Here is a 14,813-nt window from a genome sequence, read left to right as displayed (position 1 = left end):
ATAGTCGAGCAAGACATTATGCTATAAATGTAATAAACACTAGTTAAGCCACAGCTCGAGTACTGCATACAGTCTGGTCTCCGCAATGCAGGAAGGATGTGATCACACCAGAGAGGGTACAGGGGAAATTTATGAAGATGTTGCCAGGACTGGAAAATTGGATATGCTGGGGTTGTTTTCTTTGGAAGAGAGGAGAAATTTAATTGAGGTGTATAAAACTGAGGAGCCTGAACAAAGCATATTGAAATGACCTAACATAACAAAACAGGAGGTGGCCACTGGCTAATCTAATCATGACTACTTTCCTTCCTGCCTGCCTCCCCATACTGCTTTACTCCCTTGTAGATCAAATCTGTCTAATTCAGCCTCCACTGCTCTCTGGGCTGGAGAATTCCAAAGATTAATGAGCCTCAGAAGAAATTCCTCATCTGTCTGAAATGGGAGGAGCCTCATTTTGAAACTGTGGCCCCTAGTTATAGATTCCCCACAAGGGGAAACATATCAGCATCTACCTAGTCAAGCCCCCCCCCCCCCTCTCAGAATCTTACGTTTCAAGATCATCTCAAATCTTCTGAGTGTCGACCCAGCCTTTCCTCATAATATAACCCCTTCATCCCAGGAATCAGCCTAGTGAACCTTCTCTGAACTGCTTCCAATGCAAGTATATCCCTCCTTAAATAAGGTAACCAAAACTGTACACAGTTCTGCAGGTGTGCTTTTTGCAGTTCATGTACAAGGACACCAGATCCCTGTTTCCCTTAGAGAGGTCAATAACCAGGAGGCATAAATTTAAAGTAACTGGTATAAGAATTAGTGGAGAATTGAAATGTTTTTACCCCGAGGGTGGAAGGGGTCTGGAATTCACTGTGAAAGGATGGTATGGACAGAAACTCTCATCGCATTTAAATAGTCCTGGGATAGATAGCTCTTTCTCAGCTGACAAACACAATGGGCCTCGTGTGCCATAAATTTCTACAATTAACACAGACATGGAAAAGCCCACGTTTGAGCCTTAATCAATTGGCCAATCTCAGCCAGGCAATGATTAATGATCCAGGGGTACAGAATCATCTAGGCAATCCTAGAAATCACAAAGTCAAACCTGGCCTCATGGAGACAGTTTTGGGAACAATGTCAAAGCTAAAAATGCTGAATCAGTAGAATTATTCATGTCTGATGCTGTATCACAGTAACTCATTTTCCCCTGTTCTTTCAGCTGAACTGAAGGACCAGGACAATAATGTCTCCTACATCCTTATCAACCCCAGCCCTGACACACGACTAAAGCTCAATGATATTATGTGAGTAGCTGGCAAGAGGTGGGAGGGAAATCTACATTCAGGATAAATGTTTATTTCACAATAAATCACCAATAGCAAAAACAGGAACCAGCAAGATCATGCATAACTAGTGCCCTATAACTTCTCAGCACAGCTTACTCCTGGTCTCTGAGGTGATATGGATGGTAGCAGATGCTGATTTCATCTTCATGTAACACTCAGGAATTTTCTTTCATCTTTCCAAATTAGATATTTGGTCCGAGCAGACCCACTCGCTCACAGCTTCAACAGGACAGTGAAGAGCAACTATGAGATGAAGGATAATACTCACTTTTGAGATATGCCCCTCCCTGCATGTGATCCTCTCCCCATACCAAGACCCTCAGTGCATATTACTTCTACTGGCTGTAGATGAATAAAAAGGGATCCTGTATCTATGTATCTATGTACATTTTATTTATGCTTAACTGAATGAAGCTTCCTTTGTGCCCTCATCACAAAAAAAAAATATTTTTTTTTATGTAGTCTGATTATTGGTATGCAGCCTGGTGATCTCTATTACAGAGGAGGACAACAGTTACAGTCATGAGAATACCACCTCCAGATCACACATCATTCTAACTTGGACATCTATCACCATTTACGTCACTGGAATTCCCAAGGAATGCAGCACCAGGGATGAGCAGCAAATTCAGCCTTACCACTGTCACTCAGATCACAAGACCAAATGAAAAATTCATAAAGGCAGTTGACTTGAATATGGAGAAATTTCCTGAAAGGGAAGTGTGCATCAAGACAAAAAGTCAAAGACTATCCAACAAATGATGACATTTGTTTTACTTTATAAACATTTTATTTAACCGCTTTGAGAGGAAGGTCAACTGCAATACTGTTCAACTAATACAGAAAAAGTACAAAACATGGTATCTTAAAATAATTCACACAATTATATAAACTAAACTGAGAAAAGCAGAAATACATTTTAGAACAAAGCTTCACTTCTAGACAACTCTACAAGAAAATCATTTAGGAGATTATACATTACAGATAGGGAGAGATTTAAAGCATTCACAACTGCCAGGCAAAAATGACTATTACAAAGTAGATTGCAGGAACCAAAATGTGTTATGTATTTATTTTAGTATACTTTTTTAAAAACAAATTTTTAAAAAAAAAGAACCATTGAAGGTGTTGACAGCAGGGATTTGAATCTCCCCCTGTCTGGTTAAAAAGAAAAGCTACCAAAATGTTCAGATCCAGTGCTGGAGCACTAGCAGCCAAAATGGTCAAATGGATGGGAAAGGGGAAAAACAAAAACATTACAAGCCAACACCAAGTTGCTCTGTTGTGATCTTGTCAATACAGCCAGTGCAGGACTCTATTTGGTCAGTTGTTGAGAACACTGCTGACTATCAAGGGCTCTGTCCACTACCTCGGAGTCACAAGCGCAATAATTTAACATTTTATACAATTATGACTATGCAGAATTATCTGTACTGGGCTCACTGCCATATCAAAAGCCACCAGATTATTCCAGCTAGAAGGCAACATGTGCCTGCTGGTCAGTCAGTGGTGTTGGGAGTTCCAAGTCTGGATCCTGAATGTCACATTGAAGTATCACACACCACAGCACTACTTACTACAGGAATGCCATTGAACTCGACCTTAAGAGTACGCAGTGCTGGTGGAAAGTGGTCACACAAAATTTTTTTTTTAATTTATCCGCAGTATTTAAGAAAAATAGATACAGCAGTTAGAAAAAAAACAAGGGGATAGAGGATCTTCTGTAACAGGTCCTGTTTATCTGTACTGGTAGGTGTTCATGCTGTGGTCCCCTCGGCCATAGCCCCCACCCGGGCTTGAATAGGACGACTGACTGGATCCATAGCCCCCAGATGATGGTGCATTATAGCCACTCTGGGAAGGGTACCCTGTGAACAATTCATAGTGTTAACAGTGTTGGACAGGTATGTAAGGTCCCCTGGGAGAAGCAGGTATTCTAACTAATTCCTCCAGCCATGAATAAATGAACAGCTACACAGAAAAGTCCAGCTGCCACTTAGCTTCGACAAAAGTGATGCCACACACTCTTACAATGGTCAAGGGGTAATGTTCCTCAGAGCTATGCAGATGGGCAGGTGCCAGGCTTGATTCATCCCAATCTCAATAGTACTTGCTACCACTGGCTTCAGTGCCTCTAACAGTACACAAGGCAAAAGGAAAAGGAGGGACAGAGACAGACAGCATTAGAACATGTGCCAGAGAGCATGCAAAGACTGAATTTTGGCTACTGGATCTATCCCATTCCCCCAGTGTTGAAATCCTGCGAACAATGATCAAGCTCAGATGAATAGGAATGCTGCAAGAGGTTTGTTGACAGCAAGAGGGGAAACAGTACAGGACAAACAATAGAGAGGGGGGAAATCTGTACCATCTGGCATCCCCAAAACCTCTTTCCTCCAGTACTCAAATTCTCCCATGTTAATGTAAAAATTTTAAAACTGAACATTCTTTCCTGACATTGTTCCAAGCATTTGTAAAGGAACAGTGTAGTTGTTCCCGGATAGTGTTTTTCCTTTTGACTTCTAGTTGTCCCATGCTCCCATCTGCCTGGCTTATTTTCCAAGTAGGTAAAAATTAAGTGTTCCAATATAAGGCTTGGCATGTAGCATATTAAATTCACAATGAAACAAGATTCCACTCTATAACCAATTAGTAAGATCACATTTAAGTAATTTCCATCAGAGCTTACCGGAATAAGAGCCACCAGTACCAGCACTTCCACCTCCTCCATAACCTCCTGGTGTGTTAGAAGAATAGGAACTACCTCCGCCAGAGCCATATGATGAACTACTGTATCCTACAAAATAGCAAAGGGCATTTAGAAACTGGTTTCAGTTTGTTACTATGTACATCTTCAAATGTACATATTCTCTGATCCCTTACTATGTCCATTAAGCAAAGCCCAAATAAAGGCACTCCAACTGGAAGCCATCTCCTGCTCCACCAGTTTGGTTATACACACTGCAACCCATGTACGAGCTTCTCTGAATCTCAGTTATCAACAGCTTAATGGCAACCGCTCCCCCGCTCCACTAACCACCCCCACCCGCTAAGACTTCTGCTAGAAACAACATGCTACCGTTCCATATGTGCCACTATCGAGAGCATTTTCAGACAATGGGGAGCAGTCTTTAGGGTAATGAAGTGCCACTGTTCCTCATTCTCAAACTGCAGCTATCCATACCCAAACCCATATGCTATTCCTCCTCCCTATTTCCTCACAATAGTGAAATCAAGACTCACCACCAAGACTAAATCTAATCTTTCACAGGATCTCAAATTGTTCCCGAGTCCTTCCTTCCACCCAAATGCTCCAGGTTCCTAAAGTCCAAGCTTGGCACCATTATTTCCTGATTTGCCTCATCTCTCCTTGACTTTGGAGAGGAAAGGCTCTGCATTTACAAGCTTAGGTTCCTCACTTCTACTTCTCAAAAGAAAGTTTCTTCCAAATACTGCTTGTACATCCCTTTATATAGGCTGATTCAGAGATCCAAAGCTACCCAAAAAGATGATTCACATACTTACCACCCTTGCGTTCATATTCCACGCTCGTGCCAACATTCTGCCCAGGGTAGGAACTACTGTAGGAGGAGCCTGAATATGAATAGTTCTGGCTGTTGTATGGTTTCTGTTTGGCTGGGGCTGGAAGTGGAGGCTGGCTATAACTACTGTATTGGTTCTGGCTGTATGAGGACTGCTGAGTCGGATAGCCACCGCCACTACCTCCTCCAGCCCCACCGTATGATGGTTTCTGCAGGGGGGGTTGTGGCTTGATTGGTTTCTTTGGTGGTGGAGGTGTGTAACCATCATTCTGACTGTAGGAGTAGCCCCCTGAAGCACCTGAACTGGAGTAGCCACCACTGTTGTAGTAGTTACCTGTGGGGTGAAGGAGGAAACATTTAATAGTGTCCAGCAACTTTATCCAAACTCATCAATCTAGCTTGGACTAGATCTGCAATACAGGAGCTCAGTTTATCCTAATACTTCCCTAAATTCAGGTGAGCCTGCCTGCTGTGATGTGGAGTGACAAACCAAAAAGACCCCAAATTCCATCCCCAGTCTGCAGAATGTTGGCAATCTCAAGCAGTAGTTATGTGTCCTACAAGTGGCCTCAATGCAGGTGGGCTAAGGCAGGAGGAGAAAAAAAAAGCGTTCCTTCCCGACTGCTAGCCAGTGACGCAAGTTGGAAAACCTGACATATCTGCCACTGCACAATTTTTCTTTGGATGAAACCCAGTCAGTGGCCTTTGACAAGGTAAGGTCAGAGTGAGGGTCAGCCTTGATAGTTAAATAGCCTGCCACTTACATTGACTCGCACATGAACAGTCACATGGCTGAGACACTGGACACGAAGAGAAAATTAGGGGCAGATCTGAAAGGTTTTCCCGATTTGAGATACAGCCTAAATGACCATATTTAAAGTTTAAAAATGAACATTCTCCAAGAAGTAACTCTTACCGACCACTACAATACAAAATCTTACACATTCAACTGCTTCAGATCAGTTTGGCATAACGGACAAGCTAGAACCTGCACCCATAACAATCCTCACAGGTCAGACATTTGAAGGTCAACAGTGCTGTCAGAGAGATTTCAGCAAAATGCCACATCTACAGAGAAGTACTAATTATAGACTGGAAGCACCTGGATTTTTTTTTTTTGAGGTGTATACTATCAGGGTGAGATACTGGTCAGTCAATGGATAAATTTAAGGCTATGTATTGAGCTTCAGAAATCAAGTTGCATTGTGTGCGCATTTACATGTAGATGAAAACATTCCAGATCAACAATTACTTGCATTTATTCATCACCTTCAACTTAGAAAATTGGCCCATTGTGCCTCAGAAGCTTAATCAGACAAAATAGGGCACAGCAGAAAAGGAGAATAGGTAGGGTAACCAAAAGCTTGGCTTGTTTAAGGAAAGAAGGGAGGTTGAAGGGTAGAGCAGCTTGGGTATTGGTGGCTGTAGTTACGGCTACCAATGGGATGAAAAGGAAGAATGCGTGAAAGGCTAGAATTAGGGATCAGCTGTGTCTCTGGCTGGAGGAGGTTGCAGAAACAGCGAGTATAGCAAAGCCATGAAAGGAGAATGGAATTGACGGCAGGAGTTAACAGTGGGGGCTAACGACAACAGGTTCAGTCTTCCCAATGTTGAACTGGAGCTTATCTACAACTAGATGTCGGACTAGCAGTGAAGGGGTTGAGGGTGCCATCAGCATTGATGTTGAAACTAACTCCATGTCTTTGGATGATGTCACCAAGAAGCAGCAGATAGATGAGGAAGGGGAGAGGACAGATCCTATGGGGTCTCCTGAAGTTAATGGGGAAGAAGTCCTTATTGTTGATATTCTCGCCATGATTGGATGTCTCACTGAGCTGGACAATGGAGATGCACTGCAGCAGAGTGAGATAGACCTTGTCAAAGGTTATGGACAGATCAAGAAAGGAAAAAGACAGTCACTTATGATTTTGATTAGGAGCATGTGTGCTGTGCATGGAGCAGAAACTTGATCAGAAAGATTCAAATCGACTTGTGGGAAAGACAGGCATGGTGTTGCGAGGAGACAACACGTTCAAGGACTTGAGGAGAAAGGAGTTTTCTCCCCCTAGGGGCAGACACAGGAAGTAATAATGTTGGAATGGAGTTCAGGGTATGAGTACGAGAAATACAAGCAAATGGCTTTGTCTATAATCAAGTTAATGTGAAATTAATCTTGTACATACTACAGGAGCTACAAAGCAGCAGCAGCACTCAGGTTTCAAACACAAGCTAGTGTGTGTGCACAATTTGTAAAGAACATATGTCCAGGTTTACTGGCTACATCCAGAGAGTTCCAGCTCTCCTTCACCCCACAAATACTAGAAAACCTAAAGCCATTGTTTTCAGCCCCTGCCATAGACTCCACACCCTTCCTGACTGCACACACAGGCTGAATTGAGTCATGCAAAAACCTGGTGTCTAATCTGACCCAGCACTGAGGTTCAAACCCAACACCCCATCACCAAGACTTCCTTTGTCCACCTCTAATATTGTCCACCTCCAGCTCTATCATACCCACAGAGTCTTAAATCCCCAAAACATCCTCCCTGCCCCCACTATTCGACTGACTTATTCAAAGCTCAGCTATTTGCATTGTTAGCTATCACAGAAGTTTACAGCACCAGAACACACAGTCCATCATCCTTACTGGCCCTGTTTGCGCAATCCAAAATTGATCCCACTGCCCTACATTCTCCCTGTACCTGTATCGTTCATCACAAAGTTTTATTCAATTTTTTTCATAAAAGAAACAATGGTCTTTGCCTCAACCACTTGCTGTGCAAAACATACCACATTCCAACAGCCCTGTGCAAATGAATTTTTGTCCCCATAGGAATGATAATTAAATTTGAATGACCCCTGGTCACCAATGCTGCAGCCAAGACAGTCCTTCCTTATTTACTCTTACTTTTTAAAAACCTCTTATTACATCTCCTCTGGGCCTATCCTCACTGACTCCCTGTCCCAACACATTCAATGTAAAATCCCTGTCCTCATCTTTTCCACCAACTTCTGCAACGTCCTCCAGCCTTAATCCGCCCTTGCATTAGCCTTGCGCATCCAACCTCCCTTCATTGCATATTGATAGTAGAGCCTTCAATGATCTCAGCGCTCCTTGCAACACCCTCAGATAGCCTTCTTAAAACCCATCTTTTCAACCAATTGTGCAGGCACTTCTCTGAACTCTCCACCATGGTATAGCCCAAGTTCCTTTCCATTTCCCACACAAACCGTCACCATTTTTCTTTGCGAAAGGTACTAACTAAATGCTGTTAGCGGTTTTTGACGGACAGGAAATCCTCCTGGGCTACAAGATGGCAAGTAGCAAAATACACTTAGAGGCATGTTGTGCAGGACAACAAACTATCTGGTCACTCAAAAACAGCACCGTATCTACAAACAGGCCATATAGTGGGCATAAAACACTGACGAATCAGCTCTATGAACATTTTGTCGGTCACCAATGACCAAAAACTCAATTGCACCAGCCACATGTAACCATTTTATGATTCTAGTACAGAAAGCTGCCATTCAGCCCATCGAGTCTGTGCTGGCTCTCTGCAAGAGCAACTTACCTAGTCCCACTCCCTTGTCCTATCCCTGTAGCCCTGCAAATTTTCTTCTCTTCAGATAATTGTCCAATTCTCTTTTGAAAGCCACAGCGCATTCCAGATCTAAATCATTTGCTGTGTGTAAAAAAAAAAAGAGGCTTTTCCTCACGTTGCCCATCACATTAAATCGGTACCCTCTGGTTCTTGATTCTTCCACCAAAGGAAGAGTTTCTCCTTATCTACTCTGCCCAGAACCCTCATGATTTTGAGCACCACTATCAAATCTCCTCTTAATCTTCGCCAAGGAAAACAGTCCCAGCTTCGCTAATCTAGCCATGTAACTGAAGTTCCTCATCCCTGGAACTATTCTCATGAATCTCCCCTGCACCCTCTCTAATGCCTTAACATCCCTCCTAAAAAGTGCCCATAACAGGGCATAATACCCCATTGAGGCCAAACCAGTTACTTATACAGGTTTATCACAACTTCCTTGCTTTTGTACTCTACGCCCAGGATCTCTGAAGCTTTATTTATTGCTTTGTTGACCTATCCTGCCACGTTCAATGAATTGTGCACAAACTCCAGGGTCCCTCTGCTCCTGCACTCACTTTAGAATTGTACCCCTTATTTTATATTGCCTCTCTTCGCTCCTCCTACCAAAATGAATCACTTCACATTCCTCTGCATTAAATTTCATCTGCCACTTGTCCGCCTATTCCGCCAGCCTGTCCATGTCCTTGTTAACTTTATTATCCTCCTCACAGTTCACAATACTTCCAAGTTTTGTTTCATCTGCAAATTTTGAAATTGTTCCCTGTACACCAAAGTCTGTCATTAATACAGATCAGGAAAAGAGAGAGGTCCTACACTGACCCCTTGGGAACCCCACTGTCTGAAAAACAACTGTTCGCCACTACTGTTTCTTGTCGCTCAGCCAACTTCGTATTCATATTGCTACTGTCCCATTTATTCTATGGGCTCTAACTTTGCTGACATGCCTGTTATGTGGCACTTTATCAAATGCCTTCTGGATGTCCATGTACACCACATCAACTACACTATCAACCCTCTGTTTCCTCATTAAAAAAAACTCAAGCAAGTTAGTTAAACATGATTTGCCCTTAACAAATCAGTACTGGCTTTCCTTCCTGGATTATCATTTCTAAAAGCTTTCCCACCACTGAGGTTGAACTGACTGGCTTGTAGTTGCTGGGCTCATCCTTATACCCTTTCCTAAACAAGGGGGTCACACTTGCTATTCTATAGTCCTTTGGCATCACCCCTTTATCCAAGGAAGTTTGGAATATTATGGCCAGTGCCTCTGCAATTTCAACCCTCACTTTCCTCAGTATCTTGGAGGCATCTCATTCGTTCCTGGTGACTTATCAATTTTAAGTACAGCCAGCCTATCTAACACCTTCTCTACCAATTTTTAGTCCATGGAGTATCTCAACTACCTCCTCTTTCACTATGACTTGGACAGCATCTTCTTCCTTGGGAAAGACAGATGCAAAGTACTCATTTAGTATCTCAACCATGCCCCTGCCTCCATGTGTAAATCCCCTTTGAAGTCCCCAATCGGCCCTATTCCTTTTACCACCCGTTTACTATTTATATGGCTATAAAAGACTTTGATTCCCTTTTATGTTAGCGACCAATCTCTTTTCTTTGCTTCGCATTTCTTTTTTCACTTCCCCTCTGAACTTTCTATATTCAACCTGGTTCTCACTTGTATTATACACCAAACAACTGACATATGCACTCTTTTTCTGCTTCACCTTACTCTATCTCTTTTGTCATCAAGGGAGCTCTGCATTTGTTTGCCTTACCTTTCCCCTCATGGGAATGTACCTCAACTGAATTCGAACTCTTGCCTCTTTAAAGGCAGCCCATTGTTCCATTGCAGTTTCGCCTGCCAATCCGATTCCAATTTACTGGAGCCAAAACTGTTCTCATGTTAGCCCTCCCCCAATGAATTTTTCTTTTACCCTAGATTGCTCCTTTCCCCTTTACTATAACTAACCTAAACCCTACGATACTATGATCACTGTCTCCTAAATGTTCCCCTACTGACACTTGATTCATTTTACCCCACTTCATTCCCCAGAACCAATCCAGCCCTTCTCGTTGACCTGCTGTGGCTATTACAGCAGGTCAGAGGCTGAGTATCCTGCAGCGAGTGGCTCACCCCCGGCTCCCCAAAGCCTCTCCACTACCAGTCAGGAATGTGACAGAATACTCTTCCCTTGCCTGGATGGGTGCATTCTCAAGGACAAAGCAGTCTGCTTGAACAATATCCCATCCACTCCCTCCACCACCACGCACTATGCCTGCAGTGTGTATTACCTACAGGATGCATTGTAGTAACTTGCCAAGGTTTCTTCGACAGCACCTCTCAAACCTTTGATCTCTATCACCTAGAAGGACAAGGGTAGCAGGTGCGTGAGAAATCATACCATCAGGTTAAAGTCACACACCATCTCGACTTGGACATATATTGGTGTTCCTTCCTGGTCATCGGTCAAAATCCTGGAACTCCTTACCCAGCAGAAGCACCTTCACCACATGGATTGCAGCACTTCTCAATGGCAACTAGGGATGGGCAATAAATGCTGGCCTTGTCAGCGAGCCCATATTCTGAGAATGCATGAAAAAAAATTATTTTGTGGCACTACACAAGTCATGTATTCACATGGCCACATTTCACCACACCTGAACAGCAATTTAGGCACATCCAGACCAAATTTTTTTTACTTTGGATAAGAGCATTTAACATCCATTAGAAAAAAGAAAAGCCACAGCTGAAGGTAAACAGGTCAAATTCTGTTCATTACCTGAGGATCACGATTCCATTCCATTTTTCTGTGAAAATCACAGGTCCGTGACCCCCCCACATAACTGAAAACTCTTAAAATTTTAGGGCATCAGCTGCAGGGCATAATAGTTCAGGATGGGTAACTACTGCACTTTGTTCAAAATCCCGAAGAATAATTGTCACCACAACATATTTACCCAAACAACTGAGCTAAACTTTGCTGAGGCAGAATAAAATGCCAACACAGCGCCACCAATTCCTGGTTAAAGTTATTTTCACTCGTAGCTCGGTTTTATTCCTTAGAAACTTTTATTGAACTTGAATTAAACAATCTGACATCAAACCTGCTCAGAATGCTATACAATTGCTCTCTTGTAGAAAAAAATTAACACAAAAACAGCATTAAAATGTTAACAATAAAATAGGTTATACATAAAATCCCATAAGGAATTGTAACCCCTACTGCTTCACCTGAAACCTGCATTTTTTTGATAGGGTAGTGTCAGTATAAAAATTACAGTAATGTACTACCTAAACTAGGAAATATTGGTGTAAAATGACATTAAAATCAAGCCCAGCAAGAACAAAGCCAGAAATCCCTACAGTATTGTCACTTTGAATCAAATACTACCATACAGTTAGCATGCTGTACTCTGCCCCAAACTACTATGGCTAATTTCAACCAGTAAAACTTTGGATCACTGTAATAATATTCGACTCACTGAAATAACTTAATACAGATGCAGCCTATATGAGATCCAGTGTCATTTACTGCAGTGTGGTTAGCAGTGAGCCACGTACTGTCTTAAAGAGTAGGCTGAAGCAGTAGTCTAATATGAGGGGTGCCGTCTACTTTTGGAAATGACTGTCAAACAGTCAAAAAGGAGAACCGCCTTCAAAAAAAAACTTATGAAGTTATATTTTCATATCTGAAAACCTAGCAACTTCTGAGCACCACAGACCAGACTGCCACAAACAATGCATTATATCCAAAGCCACACATCTGGCTCAATATGAAGAAACTGTGAATTGAATTAAACTTATTCAGGCATAATGTGGACCAGTGAAAGCTCAAACAATAGGATAAACTAAATTCAGGTGAAGAGCTCAGAAGGGAAGTCAAGTGCAATTTCTTTGCATCCATAGAAACTACAGCTGCTTGAAATCCAAAGTAACAGTAAAAGGTTCAATAAAGAGATGAATTTCTGCATAGAGAAGGATATAGGAATATAGGTGGATGGGGTTTATTTATGAAGCAAGACTCACTGGGTCAATCGGCCTTTTCTGCTCAGAGAAATGTTGCTCTTAATTCACATAAGAGGCACAGACACTAGGGACTACCGATATAGTCAACATATATCCAACATATCAGGATTGAACTCCTTTACTGGACAGATAATACCCTTTACATCTATGCTTACATCCACACGACGATTCATGGGCACAGCTTAAGATGCACTGAGATGGAGAGAGGTCACAGAGCATTGTGTGGATGTATGACAATTCTATTTCGACATGAAATAGAGCTCAGCTACCTGAATCAGTGCTGTGTTTGTTTCTGGCAGCAACAGGGGAGCTAAATGCTTTTTAAGCAGCAAAACGCTACGTGGAAATTAGTTCCTGTCCTATATTGCTTTTAAAACCTAAACCAGATGCCAAATTAATCCACACAAACAGAATGTAACACAAACAACTAAATCTGGGGTGCAGTCATCTAATCTGGCTGTGATTTCAGAGTGCTCATTTTCAACATGTAGATTTAAAACATTCTACAGACAAGTTAAATATCCTGTTAACTGTGGTCAGAATCACAGCACCCTCATCTGCAACACCTCCCCAAAATCAGTTGGCATAAATGACATGCCCCTTCCCACTGGTACCAACTGCATTACAACACAAGGTTTGAAAACACAAACAGGTGCATCAGTAAAACACTGATGCAACATGTTGAAGCACTATAATCCCAGGTTTAAATTATTTGGGCCTTTTTAAAGATTGCGCCCAAATTCCTGTGTCTGGACAGTGCTGGTATGTGAAGTGTCACATTTAGACTTTGCCTGGTTAGTTATTTATGGGGAATTCTACATTGAATAGCAGCAATACTACACAAAATTAAAATGGAGTTTTAAACTACTCCTGCTGCATGTTTGGTCAATGTTGCACATCACCAGCACAGACCGTATTTAGGACAACCTTAAGCGTACATCCAATTTTAACTTCAAACTCAGGCTGACACTTAATGGGGTCCAAGAACAGCTGATTCACACTGGACTCTCAACATTGGGTAACAGGTATTCCAAACCAGAACTGCTTCTTTGAACAGTGATATCCTTTTGCGTCTCCATTGCTTTTTAACAGATTTATTGCTTTTCAGGTGCTGTAGTCTTGTAGAAGCCTCCTCCCCAAAGTCTTGTTAATATAAAGGTGACAAATGCTGCAGACAAAAGCACTTCTCTGATGGATGCCAGAATTCGGAGTCAAAAACCAGTGGGTATTTGCCATGTGAGTGGGCACAAAATATCAGAGTCCAGATGAAGCAGCACAGTCCAGCATGTGTCTGCAGATTTTGGGCGTCAGTTCAAATGAATTAGACCAAAGTGGGAGGGGCAGGTTTTTGTATCAATTTTCACCCTCTAGCCAGAGGGAAAATCTTGGAAGCTGTCTTTGAAAAAGTCACCTACAGCTGGGAGACAGAGCAGAGAAAAAAAAATTAGGCGTGCTTGATAAAATGGTAGAATGCCAATTTTTTTTTTTTTTAGATTTCTCTGCTCCTGTCACCTCGTGCAAGTGGCTTTTTCTCAGGCAAGCTGCTTCTTTGCGCGCAAATTTCAGTTTGTTGATAAATATGTTTTGCTTCATGTGGCTTACAAAGCAGAGAAATATAAAACATGCCAACTACAGTGCAGCAAAAAAGCAGCATCTACAAACTGCACTTCAAAGATACACAAGAGGAGTCTTCTGGCATTAACATCTACCTCAGAGGATTAGTTGGTAAGTGCACACCACTGGAGTGGAATGAAGCCACAGACCAGAGTTCAGCTTGTGCTAAGTTATGTCCCAGACATTTCTTCCAGATTTAGTTATACTATTTCCCCTATCCCCCCAATGTTAGGATTGACACTAATCACAGAGGCCAACTAGCATTAATTTCTAGATGGATACATGGAAGTTACAACATGGATACGAACCATTCGACATAACCAGTCTATCCTGGCATTTACCCGCCCACCTCCTCCCCCCCCCCCCACCCGCCATCCCATACGAGGATGAGAGATGAACAAAAAAATTGCTGAAACTTCAAAACCAACTGCCAGCAGCTCCTTAGAGCGCCAGGACTCAACTGCAAAATCAGTGCTGATGCAAGCAGACATAATTCAAAACGTGGGAGAAAAAGTGAAGCTTGACCCAACATGCTTGGACAATTCATTCCTGCAGTTTTACAAGACTAGTTTTGGAGGTGGGAAACTAGTCACATTCGGCCCACTGAGTCCATGCCGGCTTGCTGTAGAAAAATCCAGTCAGTCCCATTCCCCTGCAAGTTTATTTCCCTCAAGTGCCCATC

The 14,813-nt window shown here is 42.3% G+C and overlaps 2 protein-coding genes across 7 annotated transcripts in view; one reads left to right on the top strand and one right to left on the bottom strand.

Annotated features, from left to right (window-relative positions):
* LOC137355658 (potassium channel subfamily T member 2-like) overlaps positions 1 to 1,764 on the top strand; it is a 121,357-nt gene extending 119,593 nt beyond the window's left edge. Inside the window, exons 25-26 of the mRNA XM_068021031.1 lie at positions 1,217 to 1,301; positions 1,530 to 1,764. Coding sequence (XP_067877132.1) covers positions 1,217 to 1,301; positions 1,530 to 1,617 — 173 coding nt within the window. The 3' untranslated portion in view covers positions 1,618 to 1,764. The remainder of the gene's footprint in view (positions 1 to 1,216; positions 1,302 to 1,529) is intronic.
* Positions 1,765 to 2,116: 352 nt separating this feature from the next.
* Positions 2,117 to 14,813, bottom strand: part of ilf3b (interleukin enhancer binding factor 3b) — a 74,060-nt gene continuing 61,363 nt past the window's right edge. For 3 of the 6 annotated variants that reach the window (XM_068021351.1, XM_068021352.1, XM_068021356.1), the window contains 3 exons: positions 4,869 to 5,219; positions 4,033 to 4,140; positions 2,117 to 3,211 (listed from right to left, as the gene is read on the bottom strand). In XM_068021351.1, coding sequence (XP_067877452.1) covers positions 3,081 to 3,211; positions 4,033 to 4,140; positions 4,869 to 5,219 — 590 coding nt within the window. In that variant the 3' untranslated portion in view covers positions 2,117 to 3,080. Of the gene's footprint in view, positions 3,212 to 4,032; positions 4,141 to 4,868; positions 5,220 to 10,892; positions 11,074 to 11,136; positions 13,935 to 14,813 lie in introns of those variants that run through there. The other 3 variants (XR_010970968.1, XM_068021354.1, XM_068021355.1) reach the window with 3 other exon arrangements.

The sequence above is a fragment of the Heterodontus francisci genome, chromosome 43 (genome assembly GCF_036365525.1).
Source record: "Heterodontus francisci isolate sHetFra1 chromosome 43, sHetFra1.hap1, whole genome shotgun sequence".
In the NCBI taxonomy this organism is placed as follows: Eukaryota; Metazoa; Chordata; class Chondrichthyes; order Heterodontiformes; family Heterodontidae; genus Heterodontus; species Heterodontus francisci.
Note: the sequence above shows the minus strand (reverse complement) of the source record. Positions and strands in the feature narration are given on the sequence as shown.